The following is a 13564-nucleotide window of genomic DNA, read 5'->3' as shown; positions in this document are numbered from 1 at the left end:
TCTATTAAACTAGTGCTCCTTAACACTCTTCCTGTCAGTTCTGAAGTCTACCTGGTGTGGGGTTTTGCTCTGTTTTGATTTGATTTTTGTTTTAACAGTTTACTGAGTTTGTATAACTGTCAGTTGGGTGTCAGCTCAAATGAACTATGGGCCAACTACACCCGCACTCCTTACCAGCCTGGCTGAGTGTATGCATACTCCTGGAACTTACTTTTACAAAATCCATTGTATGCTGACAATTTTCATCACGGCTCTCAGCTGTGGCCCACAAAATCCTTCCTTTTCCCTATTCATTTCTTTTGCATACTGAGTATGCATTGCCCCTCTCTGCTCCCTGTCAACCTTTGATTCAGGCTTCCCTTTTCAACTAATTAGCTCCAGTATACCAATAACCAGTGAGCAATAAACCATGAAGGATGAGGAGAAGGTTGCTAATGCAGGAACAAGAAGAAATTCACCTTCTCTTCCTGCAGGCTTTATAGCTTAGAAAACAGTTAGCCTGAAGACCAGCTGACTTTGACTATGCACTGATTATAGGATGGAAAAAGAGTGCTGGACATCCACCTAAACTTTGCATGACACACTATTTTCCATCTCATTAGACCTTCCCAATTTTAGTTAATTTACTCTTTATTTCTAGTGAATGCTCCTTAGGCTGGCCAAATTGAGAAATCTAAAAACCATCTTAAGGAGAAAAATAGGTCCACACCTTCTAATTTTACTGTAATATATTGAATTGGGACATCATTTTTGGAGGAACAGAATGGAAAATCTGCAAATGCCTGGCACAAGAATAGGGACTGTCCTTTCTAACAAGAGCTGGCATGAACCCCTCCTCCTGGGACAGGTTGTTCAGTCCCTCCCTAATATGATGGCTCAGGAAACAGCTCTAACAACTATAGATCGTGTGTGGATTTGGCAGAGAGTAACAGTGTGTTTGTCTCTAATTCTGGTTGAAGTTCAGCCTTTGCTAGCAGGGATTACAATTTACCACCATCTTTTGTAGCTGTGTGAAATGAAATGGTGGTATCCCTCTACTTCTCCAACAGTATGTGCGTGCAATGTAAAGATGCTGGTGAAGACAAGAGCTGACTCAAATCATAGCCAAAAATTCAATATGCATTAATTACTTCCAGGAAATCAACTCAGATGTATGGACACAACATAAGTCTGTGACAGTGCTACCTTTTTAAATGGAAGAAGGCAGCAATTGGTACGAATCCAAATATGACTAATTTTTTTTAATGAAAGGCTAACAAATAATCCTTTTTTCTTTTTTTCCTATGGATGCAAAAAAAGATCCCTGCTATTCAATGTTGTCACTCAAATATTTGCAAGTAATCATAAATCCAGACCCATTGCTGCGTAAATCCCAAGTAGAGCACATTTACCTGTTTTCCCTCCGCTCGGGTCATATCTCCCAGTACTTCCATCTTCACTTCCTGGATCCTATTTCATCTTTCTTTTTCTAATAATGTCTAGTGCTCAAAAGTGACATGAAAGATACAAAGTAGCACTGTTACCTCCATGGCACAAATGTGCAAATTCATGGTGTAAACGATGCTCCATATTGAACTCAGCACTTTGTGTGTCGCTACAGCTCTGAGACAGCCAAGCACCAAGCTGGTCACAGGGCCTGGGCTGAGGATCAACGACCACAGGGGTTACATCAAACAGCGATGACTGAAAAATAATGTTCCTCTTTCTGTCCCTTATCTGTAATCACCTACCATTGCCTCCTTCCTTCCTTTCACAAGCACCTGGAAAATTTTATGGCCCCAGGGGCTGCAGCAGCTGCAAGCCTCCATTTCCCATACCCCTCCTCGAGGATTTCTTTTCTTCTCAGCATTTTACCCTCTGACACCTTCTTAAGATTCTGCTCCCTCAACACAGTTGATGAAGTTCATAAGTTACCCGCTAAAGAATTTAAACTAACTGGCCAGGAAATTGAGCTTTTCAGCTTTAAATAGCAAATTACAAAAAGTTCTGATTTAGCTCTTTCAGCTGGAATTGATCTACTGTCCCAAGTCTCCCTGGATTCCTTTATCACAATGAAGGTAGTTGCAATAGGTTTTTAACAGTTTTTACTTTCCTTAGGAGACTTGTATTTTGGGTCTTCTGTCTTTCTGATTTTTCTTCCTGCACATATTGTTCCTAAAAACCACAAACCATTTTGATGCTATTTTCCATTTCATTCTTTTTTGAAATAGGTTAATGAAAATTTTCTACTCAGTTATATTGACTTTGTTCTTTTCTATTGATTATTCCAGTCCGTTTAACACATTCCAATTGCTTTAACATATACTGGAGTTATTTTTAGGGACTTCCATTTGCATAGTTGCCCTTCTTCACCAATAACCCTGAAGCCATGAGTGGACCTGACTGCACAATCTCCCTCAGATTCATTCTATTTTGTATTGTGCAAAGAGCAAGCAATTAGAGCAGCACTATTGAAGGGTAAGCTGAGAATTGAATCCTTGAAATGTAACAAATATTTTCTAAATTTTCCATTTATTTTAGAAATGTGTGACAACCACTAAAACAATTGTGGAGTTCCCAAAGCATTGGGCCTGTTTATATTTCTATTGAAATGTCTCTGCCAAAAATAAAATGGGCTTATCCTTGTCTAAGTTTATGACATATGATAGTGTTATCACTGACCAGTGTTTTCCTCGCCAGTAATACAGATTCCTGAAAATCCTTATACTTCCGCCATGCAGGTCAGTAAAAAGTGAGATAAAGAAGTCTCTGGGCAGGAGTCTTACATTGACTGCATGGAGGGATGCACCTCCACTGAAAAACTACGTATCAAAAAATATTCAAACTCACTGCGTTAAACAAACGGTATTTCAGTAACTTTACTGCAAACAGGTTTCTTCACGGATATGGGGAAACCCTGGATTAACTCAGATAGAAACTAGCTGATGTAGGGCAGATGTTTCCTAAGGCAATCTGCAAGCTTAAACCATGACTGCATAAATGTAACACCATGTGACCATATGACATTATTTTTCTCAGTGGAACTTCTCAAGTTTGGGGGAACACAACCATGTCACCTAACCCAGGTAATGAAATGTATTTCAAATGTGCACAATGAGTGAGCTACAAAATCAAAAATCAGATTCTGGAAATCTCCTTCCCAAAGCTGTTTTCCAGATTTCACTCCTTCACCTTTCTCCCGCTTTTGTAATCACATTTCATTGCTGTGAAAACGCTTAAGCTGAAGTTGCAAAGTACAGCACTGATGTAGGCTGCAAAACACTTAGGATTAGAACACTGCTTGGAAAAGGAAGCAACATGATCATCAAGTGAGGTCAAGCAGCTATAACCCAACAGATCTCAATAAACCAGTTCATTAATGACAAACCAAGGGGATAAGAAGCAGTTTCTCAGTTTAGCTGCACCGGTATTACAGGGTTAGTGGGGTAAAATACACACATATTTACAACTCTGAAACCTGTTCTTTCAAAGTATTTCCGTCAGAAACAGCTTGGATTAGCAAACAGATTTCAGTCCTCACAATCACACTGAACTAAAATTCATTGTCAGTTTTTAACAGGCTATACTACTGTATCAGTTTTAGAAGCAGCTAGGTAAGTTTCAACTTAACTCTAATACTGCTTGCTTACAAGTGGCATAGAAATCATTAAAATATGTTTTACACATTAAAGAATTGAAAACTAATTGTTAATAGCAATATTTTGCCAAATATTATAGCAAGGCAAAATGAACAGACTATTCACATGATTTAGCAGAAATTCCAATTTATACATAAAATTCATATTCTTTGTTTTCATATCAATGTTTGGATCATGTTAGATAAGAATAGATCTTCATATTACTTTTCTCCCTAGAACAAGACCATGTAGGTACGAGTCATTGATGTGGCTGATAAATCTACACAATAACCACTATGTGAACAGATCCCTATGGTTGTTAGGCCCACACCTGCTCTTTGCAATTTAGAAGCCAGCACAGACTGACATTAGTCTAGTACTTTTTTGCCATTACAGTACTACACGCGACCAGGTAAAGACAGAGGCCAACCTCACCCTGCTGTAGAACCTAGCCCAGAATTCCTGAAGGAGAAACCATTTCCATTTCTCTTTTACAGCTGGAACATCCCAACACAGAAGAAAAAATACACAGGAGTCAGCATAAGATAAAGTATGGCACAAAATAGCAACACACACTCCCTTTGACAGACGTGAGTAGCTGCAGCAGCTACTACAGCAGTTCTGTTCTCTATGGTCTTGAGTTTCTCCTGCATTACCAAGCCCAGATGCGATGTGCCATGACTGCTCCTGTGTCATCCCACAGGCTGGGGGTAGAGGGGGGAAGGAAAATCATTCTTTTTAGGATTGGGAACTTTTAATGCTTTGGTGCACAGGAACAACAATCAATTTACAAAATTCTTGTTTTGTGCCACATCAGCTCCATAATGGATGCATACTAGGTATCATCTCACCTTTTTCTCCCTCAAGCTTTGTTTTCTTTCGATTCCAATGTATTATCACCTGTAAAGAAAAATAACAACCAGAACACATGCTTCTTTAGAGTTTTCAGTTTTCCCATCATTTTCTGTATTACTTAAGAGATATTAAACTGACAAGACTTGACTAAGAAAACATTCAGTGCGCTCTATCAGGTGGTGTACAACAGTGGCACTTTGGATGGCCACATGCAGCAGTTTCATCGCAACATATATTCCATATAATCCCAGTACTACCATCGAGTTTCATGCAGAGATTTTCAGAAGCAGATCATACAGCTTTTCTCCAGTTCTTATGCCATAGGAACCTAAACATGGGACTTTTACATTTTTGGTGTCTCTTATGTGTAGTCTTTGGTAAGGAGCAATGATTTTTCCTGAATAGTATGAGAACAGAAACAGGCAACTTATTGTCACGGCTGTCATAATCCTGAAATATTTTTATTCAGCTGCACCTAAACAAATCATTTCAGACAGATACAGTTGCGTTCCAGAATATTACAAGCATTTAGAGAGGATGAGAGGACTATACAGTAAGGATGTGTTTTCTTAAGAATTGTATACAAAATACTGAATTTAACAGTTTCATGAGCTACAAAATGCACATCAAAAGTTCCAAACATATATACAGTAAATCTTTTCAGAATGGAAAACTCGTATTTACAGATAAAGACATTTTACATGTAGAACTTTGTCTCTTCACTTAATGAAAACAGTTCTAACTGAGCCTTTTCATACCCTACTGAGAAAATGGTTTTAAGATAAAATAAAACAGTCTTATCCATTTTAATTGAAGTATTGGTAAATGCTGCCTTTTTCATTTTGCAAAGTAAAAAGGACATTTAAATAAAGCAATCAAGTCCTGGAAACTTCCATTTAAGAAAAACACCCCTACAGTTCAAATCCATCATGAAAGCAAGTTTTTAGAAATATACTGGAACTGTTCAGCAAAATGTCTGCACAGTTATTTTGGTAAGCTCTGATTTTTGTTCAGCTTCCATCAGCTTTCTTTTGAAAGATGGAAGTATTTTCTGTCACCAGTCTATATGCATCAGATTCAGGTTCTAAATTATCCAAGTAGAATGGAGATCAATTTTGCCACCACATGTACATTGAGGCTGTTTCCCAGAAGACGATAGCATTGCTTTACTGTTACTTTTTCAGGAAAGCCTAAAACAAAAACATAAAGTGCAACATCATTACTCTGGGTTTGTTCCTAGTTTTCAGTATACTCCATTTTTCAGTGAACAGTTCTTAATGCAATTATCACAGACTGCAGCGGGGTTCACCCTCCCAATCCCTCCCAAAAATTCATAAAGTTACAAAACCAATTCTGAACCAATTCATTGGATTGGGATCAGTTCTTCTGTTGGCAATACTGCTATCTCTAAGGTTTCACAAGAAGCTTCAAAACATTCCCCTAGTGTGTAACTAATGCCAATCTACCTTCCCTTCACAGAATTCAAAACCTCCAGCAGTCTCAGGAAGGGTTAGTAGCAGCTAAACCACTGCACAACTGCTGCTCTAGAGAACATTCACAGAAGAACAAAGTCACAGCAGAAAGAAAATGTGACGATTCTGCAAATGGACTCAACTACACTTCACAATAAGCTTTATATTGTACTTCCCACCTGAGCGCCCCTAGCCAGTTCAGGTAAATCACAAGAGTCTCACAGTGCAATATACCACCAGCAGATAAATGATGACCAAGGCTTATTCAGTGAGTGATGAAGCAGCCAAACAGTTTTCCATGTAATTCAATGCTGACCCTATTAAACACACTCAGAACTAAAGACAGCACCAGAAATGTCCTTTACATGGTTAGTGCATGGATTGGCAGAAAGAAGGGAGGGACAGAAAAAATTAAAATGGTCCAAGTATTGTGAAAGGGCTGTGGTGTGTACTCAGTGCATTGCCAAAGTGACCAAGCTTCTGAGAATGAACTGCCAGCTGGTCTGCTCTCACTGTCCTTGCTTGCACTCACACTTTACTCCACCGGTGAGGTAAAGTGCATTTGCTTTAACCTGAGTGAAAGATGAACAGCAGTGGTGACTTAACTGTGAGGGTCATTTACTAAGCTGCTGAAATGTGACTGCATTCAATTATTTGATCATTCCCTAAAAATAAACACCTGATTCTGAGGTCATCACCACAGTAATTAGCTGGGATGAATAAGCACATTGTTGGTGCAAGTAGTGATATGTATGATCTGAAATTTTCACAGCACTTCAGAAAAAAAAATTCTCTTCCAGAGAGCTCAGGAGAGAATGTGGTTGGACAGTTGTTGAGCCAAGGGACACTCTAAGGAGGAGGTGGTGCCTGGGAGGAGTTGTTCCATCCTTCTCTGCCAATTATTAATGCCTCAAATGTGGACTGCTTTGGTAAACACATTTTCTGCCAGATCCATCCACTCTGCCTAGCTTCCTGGCACTCACATTTGGGCAACCGTTCTCTCTTTGGAACAATCACTTGCACTCCCACACACACTTCCTTAGATGGAGTTTTCACATTCCATCAATGAAAAGGTACAGAATCAGTGCAACTTAAAGCAGCATATTAAAATAAATACGTATTTATGCACACACACGTGTATGTGCACTTACAGCCCAAGAAGCATATCTGAACCTGAAAATTTCAGTTGCTCCTTCTACCTCTTGGCAACTGAAAGCCAAGAATTAATTTTCAGAGCTCAGGGTTTCCTCTATCCCAGGGCCCCAACCTCTGACTGTCAGCATTATCTTGCACCGTCTATCTTCTTGGCTCAAGAGTAGCCTGCATCAGGTCAGATTCAACAACTCATGGTACGCTGGCATTCGCAGCACAGCCCTCACTGAACTGTTCAGGTCATGCACAATACTTGATGATATTGTGGGCTTGACTATTGCACTGTGCTGGCTTTTGTTTCCTAACAGCTTACATACACTGCTAGTAAGAAAAATGGAATGCATATCCTGACATCACCCTCATGAAAGCAGGTCACAGGTGCAAGAATGCTCTGATCACTTTTAATGATATTGCTTTGGGACCCACACGAGGGAATAAGAAAAATGACTGCAGTATTTCACTGAACTATAGTGCAATTACTATTTATACATTTAGATGTTAAAAGCACAAATAAATCTGATAATGTTAAGAATGACTTTAACTCTGGACCTCACATATTGCAAAAGGTCATCAACTTGTTAAAATACAGAACCATTTAGGCACAGTCATGTTTCTCCTTAGGATACTGTAGCTTCAGCTAGTAACAGCATGTGTTACAAAGCTCCTGACAGTCTGTTCACTATACTTTTCAGCTTACTATAGTTTTCTCATTCTTTAGCTTCTTGGACTAACAACATATTTGCAGTGGTACATCTCCAGGCTTTCTGTTGCTGAAAATGCTGCTGTCACTACAGAACACAAGAGCAGAGAAATTATAGCACATTTCTCTCTGAAAATACCGTATTTCACAAAAATGACTTAAAGTTTAATATGGCAGAAACACTGTGAGGGGAACACCCTTTGCTGCAGCCATAAATATATCCTCTGTCAAAAAAACCCCACAGCTTGCAAATTCTCACAAGAAACTGAGATTATAGTACCTAAAATCATGAAAGATTTCAGTCAGCCTACAGTCAAGTAGTACTTTTTTAAGCAAAAAGTGGGAAATGTTTTATACACAGAGAAATGTCAGACTTGTGACTCAGCAGTGCAGAAAGCTTGTTCTGCCTATGAATCAGAGTATGTGAGAGGAAGACACTGGATGAGAGAGGCTTGCTTTAAGTGTTGTGAAAGTCAGAAAACTAGTATAGAGAGGGCAGAGAACTGCAAGAACTGTAAAGCAATTATAATAACAAATGCCATAATTATGGCATAAGGGTACTGTCCTCTGAGAGGCGGAATCTCTCCCAGTCCTTCCTTACACAGTTCCCACCTGGCAAAAGACAAGTCTGCTAAATGAGCACATTGTAGATGGTGATGGTCTGATGATCCTCAAATTCAGAAGCCTGACTTCTCTTAAGAGTTCAGTTCTGGTCTGCAAAAATATTGAACATCATAGCTGTCCCTGAAGATGAGCTCTGAACAGAAAGCATGGTATTACCCCAAGCACTGTGAAATACTAAAAAGTGAGTTTTGTAAACTGCTCACCCTAAATTAATGGAGTCTTCCAAATATAAATTTCTCCATTGTCTCAATTCTTCCTTTGTAAAATACAAGCAACATTAACACTACTGCACATCTCTCAGTGATATTGCAGAGACTGATTTAACATATGGAAAACACCAGGTGTTTTTTTTTAAAAAAAGAAGAAAATGGGCAATTCTGTGCTCCAAAGAGATCTTGAACAGAATGATAAGTCTATAAAAGTCCAATGCAGTTCTGTTTAGCTCAATTATCTTGACATCAGCCTACATCAACAGGGAACAGAGCTGTGCTAAGAGAAAGGCTGTCTGCAAAAAGAACACATCTATTAAAGAAGAGAGGCTATGAAAAAATACTGTGTGTTGGCATGTAAGTCAACACAGCACACTCCTGCAAATACTCTTAAACAAGTAAGCTCAGTGCTGACAACTCTAGCATTTCACTGTGCAGCCCTGATAATGTTCTTCAAATGTAGCAATTTGGAATATAATAAGTAATGAAAAGACAAACTAAAACTGCAAAAGAAGGAAATATATAGAAACAAGCTGCATTCCTCAGAACTCTAAGTCACTGAGGAAGTCAAAGAAAAATAACAAATTACTCAAGGTCAGTGCTGTCTTACTCTCTGAGCAGCCTGGTCTAGTGGAAGGTGTTCCTGCCGGTAGCAGCAGGGTTCCTCGACTCCTTCCTCCTCACAAAAACAGTTAGAAAATTAACTGACCAAGGGCTAAGGCTGCCTCTTCTAGAAAATAGAGATGACTTAATAGATTGGTTAGTACTGAACAAAGAACTATCTGTATCTTCTGAAATACTCTTTCTGTCAGCAGCTGCAAATGTGTGGATGGGAGAAAGCAAGCAGCTAAAACTCAGGACCACAAACAGACCCCCTAAACTGGCAGGATATGTTGACTTATCACAGTTGTGAGTAACACTGGCAGCTGAGCAAATAGTTTCTATGTTAAACAAAGGTATTTTGTCATTATGATTCAGTAACAGATCTCTTCTCATGTCAAAACTTTTTTCTTAGCTTGTGAAGACAAACCTAACCACAGAAGCTGACTCTTTCAAAACATTAAAAAACTAGTGGAAATTCAGAGAAATTCAAAGTTAGCCAAATAAGAAGAATAAATCAGAACTGAAAGGTCAAAAAAACCCCTGTAAAATAAAAGAAATGTATTAGTCCTCAGTAAAAAAAAATACATTGGCATTTCTGAAGAATGATGTAGAAATGGGTACTTAGCAGCACATACCAAATTCCAAAGGGAATCCATGAAGATTTGCTATTTCTCTTGGGGTAAAGTACCTCAGTTTTAGTGTTGACAATTTCATAAGCTTCTCTTCTTCTCCTAACTCCTCGATGTGTTTAAACACTGATTCCAGCTATGAAGAATACCCAAAACAAGAGATATCATCAAGGCACGCCAAATATGTAAAATTTACAGTCACATCTTGAGAGAATATTTCTTTAATTGTCACAGTGCCTAAGACAATAACATGTTTTGCCTGAAAGTGTAACTGGCATTGTATTTTTGCAGCAAATATCTAAACATACACACTCGGAAGAAAGAAATCAATGTTGCCATGAGGGCACTCATCATTTCTTCCTCCAGTTTTAAGCTACATTGATAGCTAATGAGGCAATCAAAGAACTATAAACAGGACAGTGACTCAGTATAACTCAACAGCAGACTGTTCACACAAATTAAGCTGTATGACTGCAGCTGTTTTAATACACTTGCTTTGAGATTATTCTGAATTCCAGAGCTGCATTCTTTTTATGCTTAAAAATGTCCTATAATATTACTGAACCTCACAGAAGTGCAGAAGGAAGTGCTTGTGTACAAAATGGGCTTTGTGAAAAGCATCTTTGAATGCTGATTCATCAGTACATTTATTATTACCTTCCCTAATACCTAAATACCACTCTGTGGTGAACTCAGTATCAACAGTAGAACTTTTTCAAAATACTCTTCCCAGAGAAATTATAATTTTGAAATTCAATTGTATTAAACATTTGACAATATTTACTGGATCATCTATGTACAAAGAATGGCCCACAAGTCACAACACTGTAGTTTATCCATAGAACTAGTAACTTTAAATGAAACCTCTGTATGAAACTACAAATAATAAAACAGCCACAACTCATGTTTTCCCCATAGAGAGGCAGAGAAATAATTTTGGTCTAAAACTGCTGTTTAGGAACACAGAGTAAACCAGTTTGAACTCAGTTGCCACAAAATGTACTTTTAAAAGCTTTTTCTTATAATATGCAGATAACAAAAGACAAGACAGGAAAAAACAAGTCTCAAGTTTCAAAACAAGTCATTCCAATATGCGAGGCTACACACTCACCTGCACATCTACTGCTGTCTGTAGAACGGAGCCTGTCCCTTCTACATAGTGTCCATACCTTAACAACAATAATAACAATCTTAAATGAATATTTTTGCTGGATCTCACCACTGACAACTGCAAAGATGCAGGTAGCTTACTTATGTTCCTTTGCCTTAATTAACAAACAGGCTCCTGGATAGGTAAAGCCCAAGCTATAACCAATGCTAACCCCTGGAGTGCAGTACCCTCTGAAGATGCTCTCTGGGGATGAACCTGCACTCAGCGCACAAGGGTTTATCCACACTAATGCCTTAGGACAAGGCAACTACACAAGGCCCAGGAATTCAAGCATAACATCACCAAAAAGACCCATCTACAGTGCCCAAACTAATTTTACATTAAGGCAAAATGTCTTAAAGGTCAGCAGTCCCAGGGGTTCAAATTAGCTCTCCTTATTCAAAGGAGAACCATTAGTGCGTGCCTCCAGCTTTCATGTCAAACCATTAGGAACAAAGTGGTTTAGTCAGGTTTAACTTTCATTCCTTGTGGACTTTCCACTGAGGGAAGGGGGATGGCCAGGCAGCTATGCAGAGCATTCGAAGAAAGAAAGAAGAAAAAGATTAAATGCAACTAAAGAGTATGCAAACTTACATTCTAAAACCATACAATAGCTGTTTTGTATGCTTTGTGGTTGATTGCATAATAACATATTTACTTTGTAGTCTCTTCCAGGCTATCATTTAAATGTAACTGTGGGCTTTCAGAAACATAGTCTGATGGCCTAACTATGACAGTGTTTGAACATCCTGAACAGAAAGAGGTTAAATCAAGACAACAGATGGCTTTGCATTGTGAAAGAACTTCAGAAAATCCCCTGCATTAGAGAGAAGTGATCATCATTAATTATTACATTAACAGACAGTATTCTCTAGTTTTATGTCTACATCTATAAAGGCAGTTATAAAGGTCTTTTGCTCCCCTGGGGACCCATTCCTAAAGCATGGCACTGGAAGGAGTTGTTTCAAGCCATTCTAACTCCACAGTGAATAAAGGAATACTCTCCTTTCAGCACAGACACAATGACCCAGCATGGCTCAATCTTGAGTACTTCATCCTCAGTTACAATTCTGCCAATAACCGTCAGAGTAGCACTCATTTTAAAATAAAGTGCTTACAAATATTCCTCAGGATCAGAACAGAAGACCTAAACACTGATGCAGATTAAAACCACATGGAATCAAACTGCATTGTAAATATATCATCTTTAGGTTGTTAATTGCATTCTTAAAATTCCCTAATATACCAAGTTTAATGATGGAACAGACACCACTGAGGGATCCTGATCTTCCTCTTATATAGCATTTGAACATATTTCAGTTTAATATATCTGAGCCAAAATAAATAAATTAGGTAAATTTCAAAGCGGTATTTAGGAGTTTTATTGGGGGAAAGAATCCTTTAATAGAATCCATGTTATAATAAATACTCCAGTCTAAATAATTGGCAGTAGAGTACAGAACTCATCCCCCAAAAATCCAGTTGGTGTCAATGTGGCTTGGGGGCTCTGTGTGTTGGTTTTTTAATGTAAAAGTGGGCAGATGGCCAATGCAATGTTAGCTGGATTGTTATTAATTACTATTCCAGCTGCTGACTCCAAAAAAATTAGCATGCTTACTTTAGACCCAGAACATAATTAATTTTTATCACACTAAAAAATGATGTATTGATTTTCTGACATTTCATTACCAGCTATAATGAAAGAAGTTGGCTTAAGAAATTAGTTTTCAATTTTCATCTGATACAAGATTCCCCTCCCCGCTTTATTTCTGCAAGCTTCAAAAAAAATCTTCCAATTTCATACATATAATATTTTATTTCTGGATATATTGTGTCCTATGTTATGGTTGACAAAAAGTAATTTCCACAAAGGGAGATAGCATTTCTGTAATTGATATTTACACTATTTTGGAAGGTATTGCTTCTCTTGTCACTAGCGTATCAAGAATTTGAAGTGTGTTCAGAATGGTTGTATCTAAAGAAGCAGTTTTCATTTCCTCTGTCCTTAAAAACAGGTAATTTCCTCTCATAACTTCAGTCACCATAAACATACTCCTCAGAAAGGTGCTCATAGTCTCAAGGAACTCAGCAATCCCATCCCAAGTCCCTAGAAGTCCAATGCCAGAAGGGAACACAGGACTATCTGCATGATCTCTCATGCATCCCAAGCCATTCCATTCTGCCCTATACACCACCAAAGCCTTTCAGAAGACAACACTGGTTATGACAAAGGCAGAAAGGCAAAAAACACTGATAAAATATCAGAGTTTGAGGGCCCTGGAGAAGGCATAACCTGAAGGCACAACAGCAGAGGGATTCTCTGCACTACCTGCAGTGCTATTACACTCCATCCAGGGGCCTCTTTCCTAATCCCACACTTCAGAGTAACATAAAAAAAGAACTCCTAGAACAGATACAGCAAGGACTTATTCTTAGCCTCAGAAAGTGACTTGGATGAAGCCTGAGATGTAATTATAATAATTCTCTTAATGCAGAGATGTGAGATGATCAAATTGAGAACTATGTTGGCAAACAAAGACAGAAGACCAGATG

The 13564-nt window shown here is 38.4% G+C and overlaps 1 protein-coding gene across 1 annotated transcript in view; it reads right to left on the bottom strand.

Annotated features, from left to right (window-relative positions):
* Positions 1-4606: 4606 nt before the first annotated feature.
* Positions 4607-13564, bottom strand: part of TRDMT1 (tRNA aspartic acid methyltransferase 1) — a 29535-nt gene continuing 20577 nt past the window's right edge. The window contains exons 9-11 of the mRNA XM_071560260.1: positions 10973-11030; positions 9868-9997; positions 4607-5662 (exon numbers count right to left, since the gene is read on the bottom strand). Of these exons, the coding sequence (XP_071416361.1) occupies positions 5562-5662; positions 9868-9997; positions 10973-11030 (289 nt within the window). The 3' untranslated portion in view covers positions 4607-5561. The remainder of the gene's footprint in view (positions 5663-9867; positions 9998-10972; positions 11031-13564) is intronic.

The sequence above is a fragment of the Pithys albifrons genome, chromosome 7 (genome assembly GCF_047495875.1).
Source record: "Pithys albifrons albifrons isolate INPA30051 chromosome 7, PitAlb_v1, whole genome shotgun sequence".
Lineage (NCBI taxonomy): Eukaryota > Metazoa > Chordata > Aves > Passeriformes > Thamnophilidae > Pithys > Pithys albifrons.
Note: the sequence above shows the minus strand (reverse complement) of the source record. Positions and strands in the feature narration are given on the sequence as shown.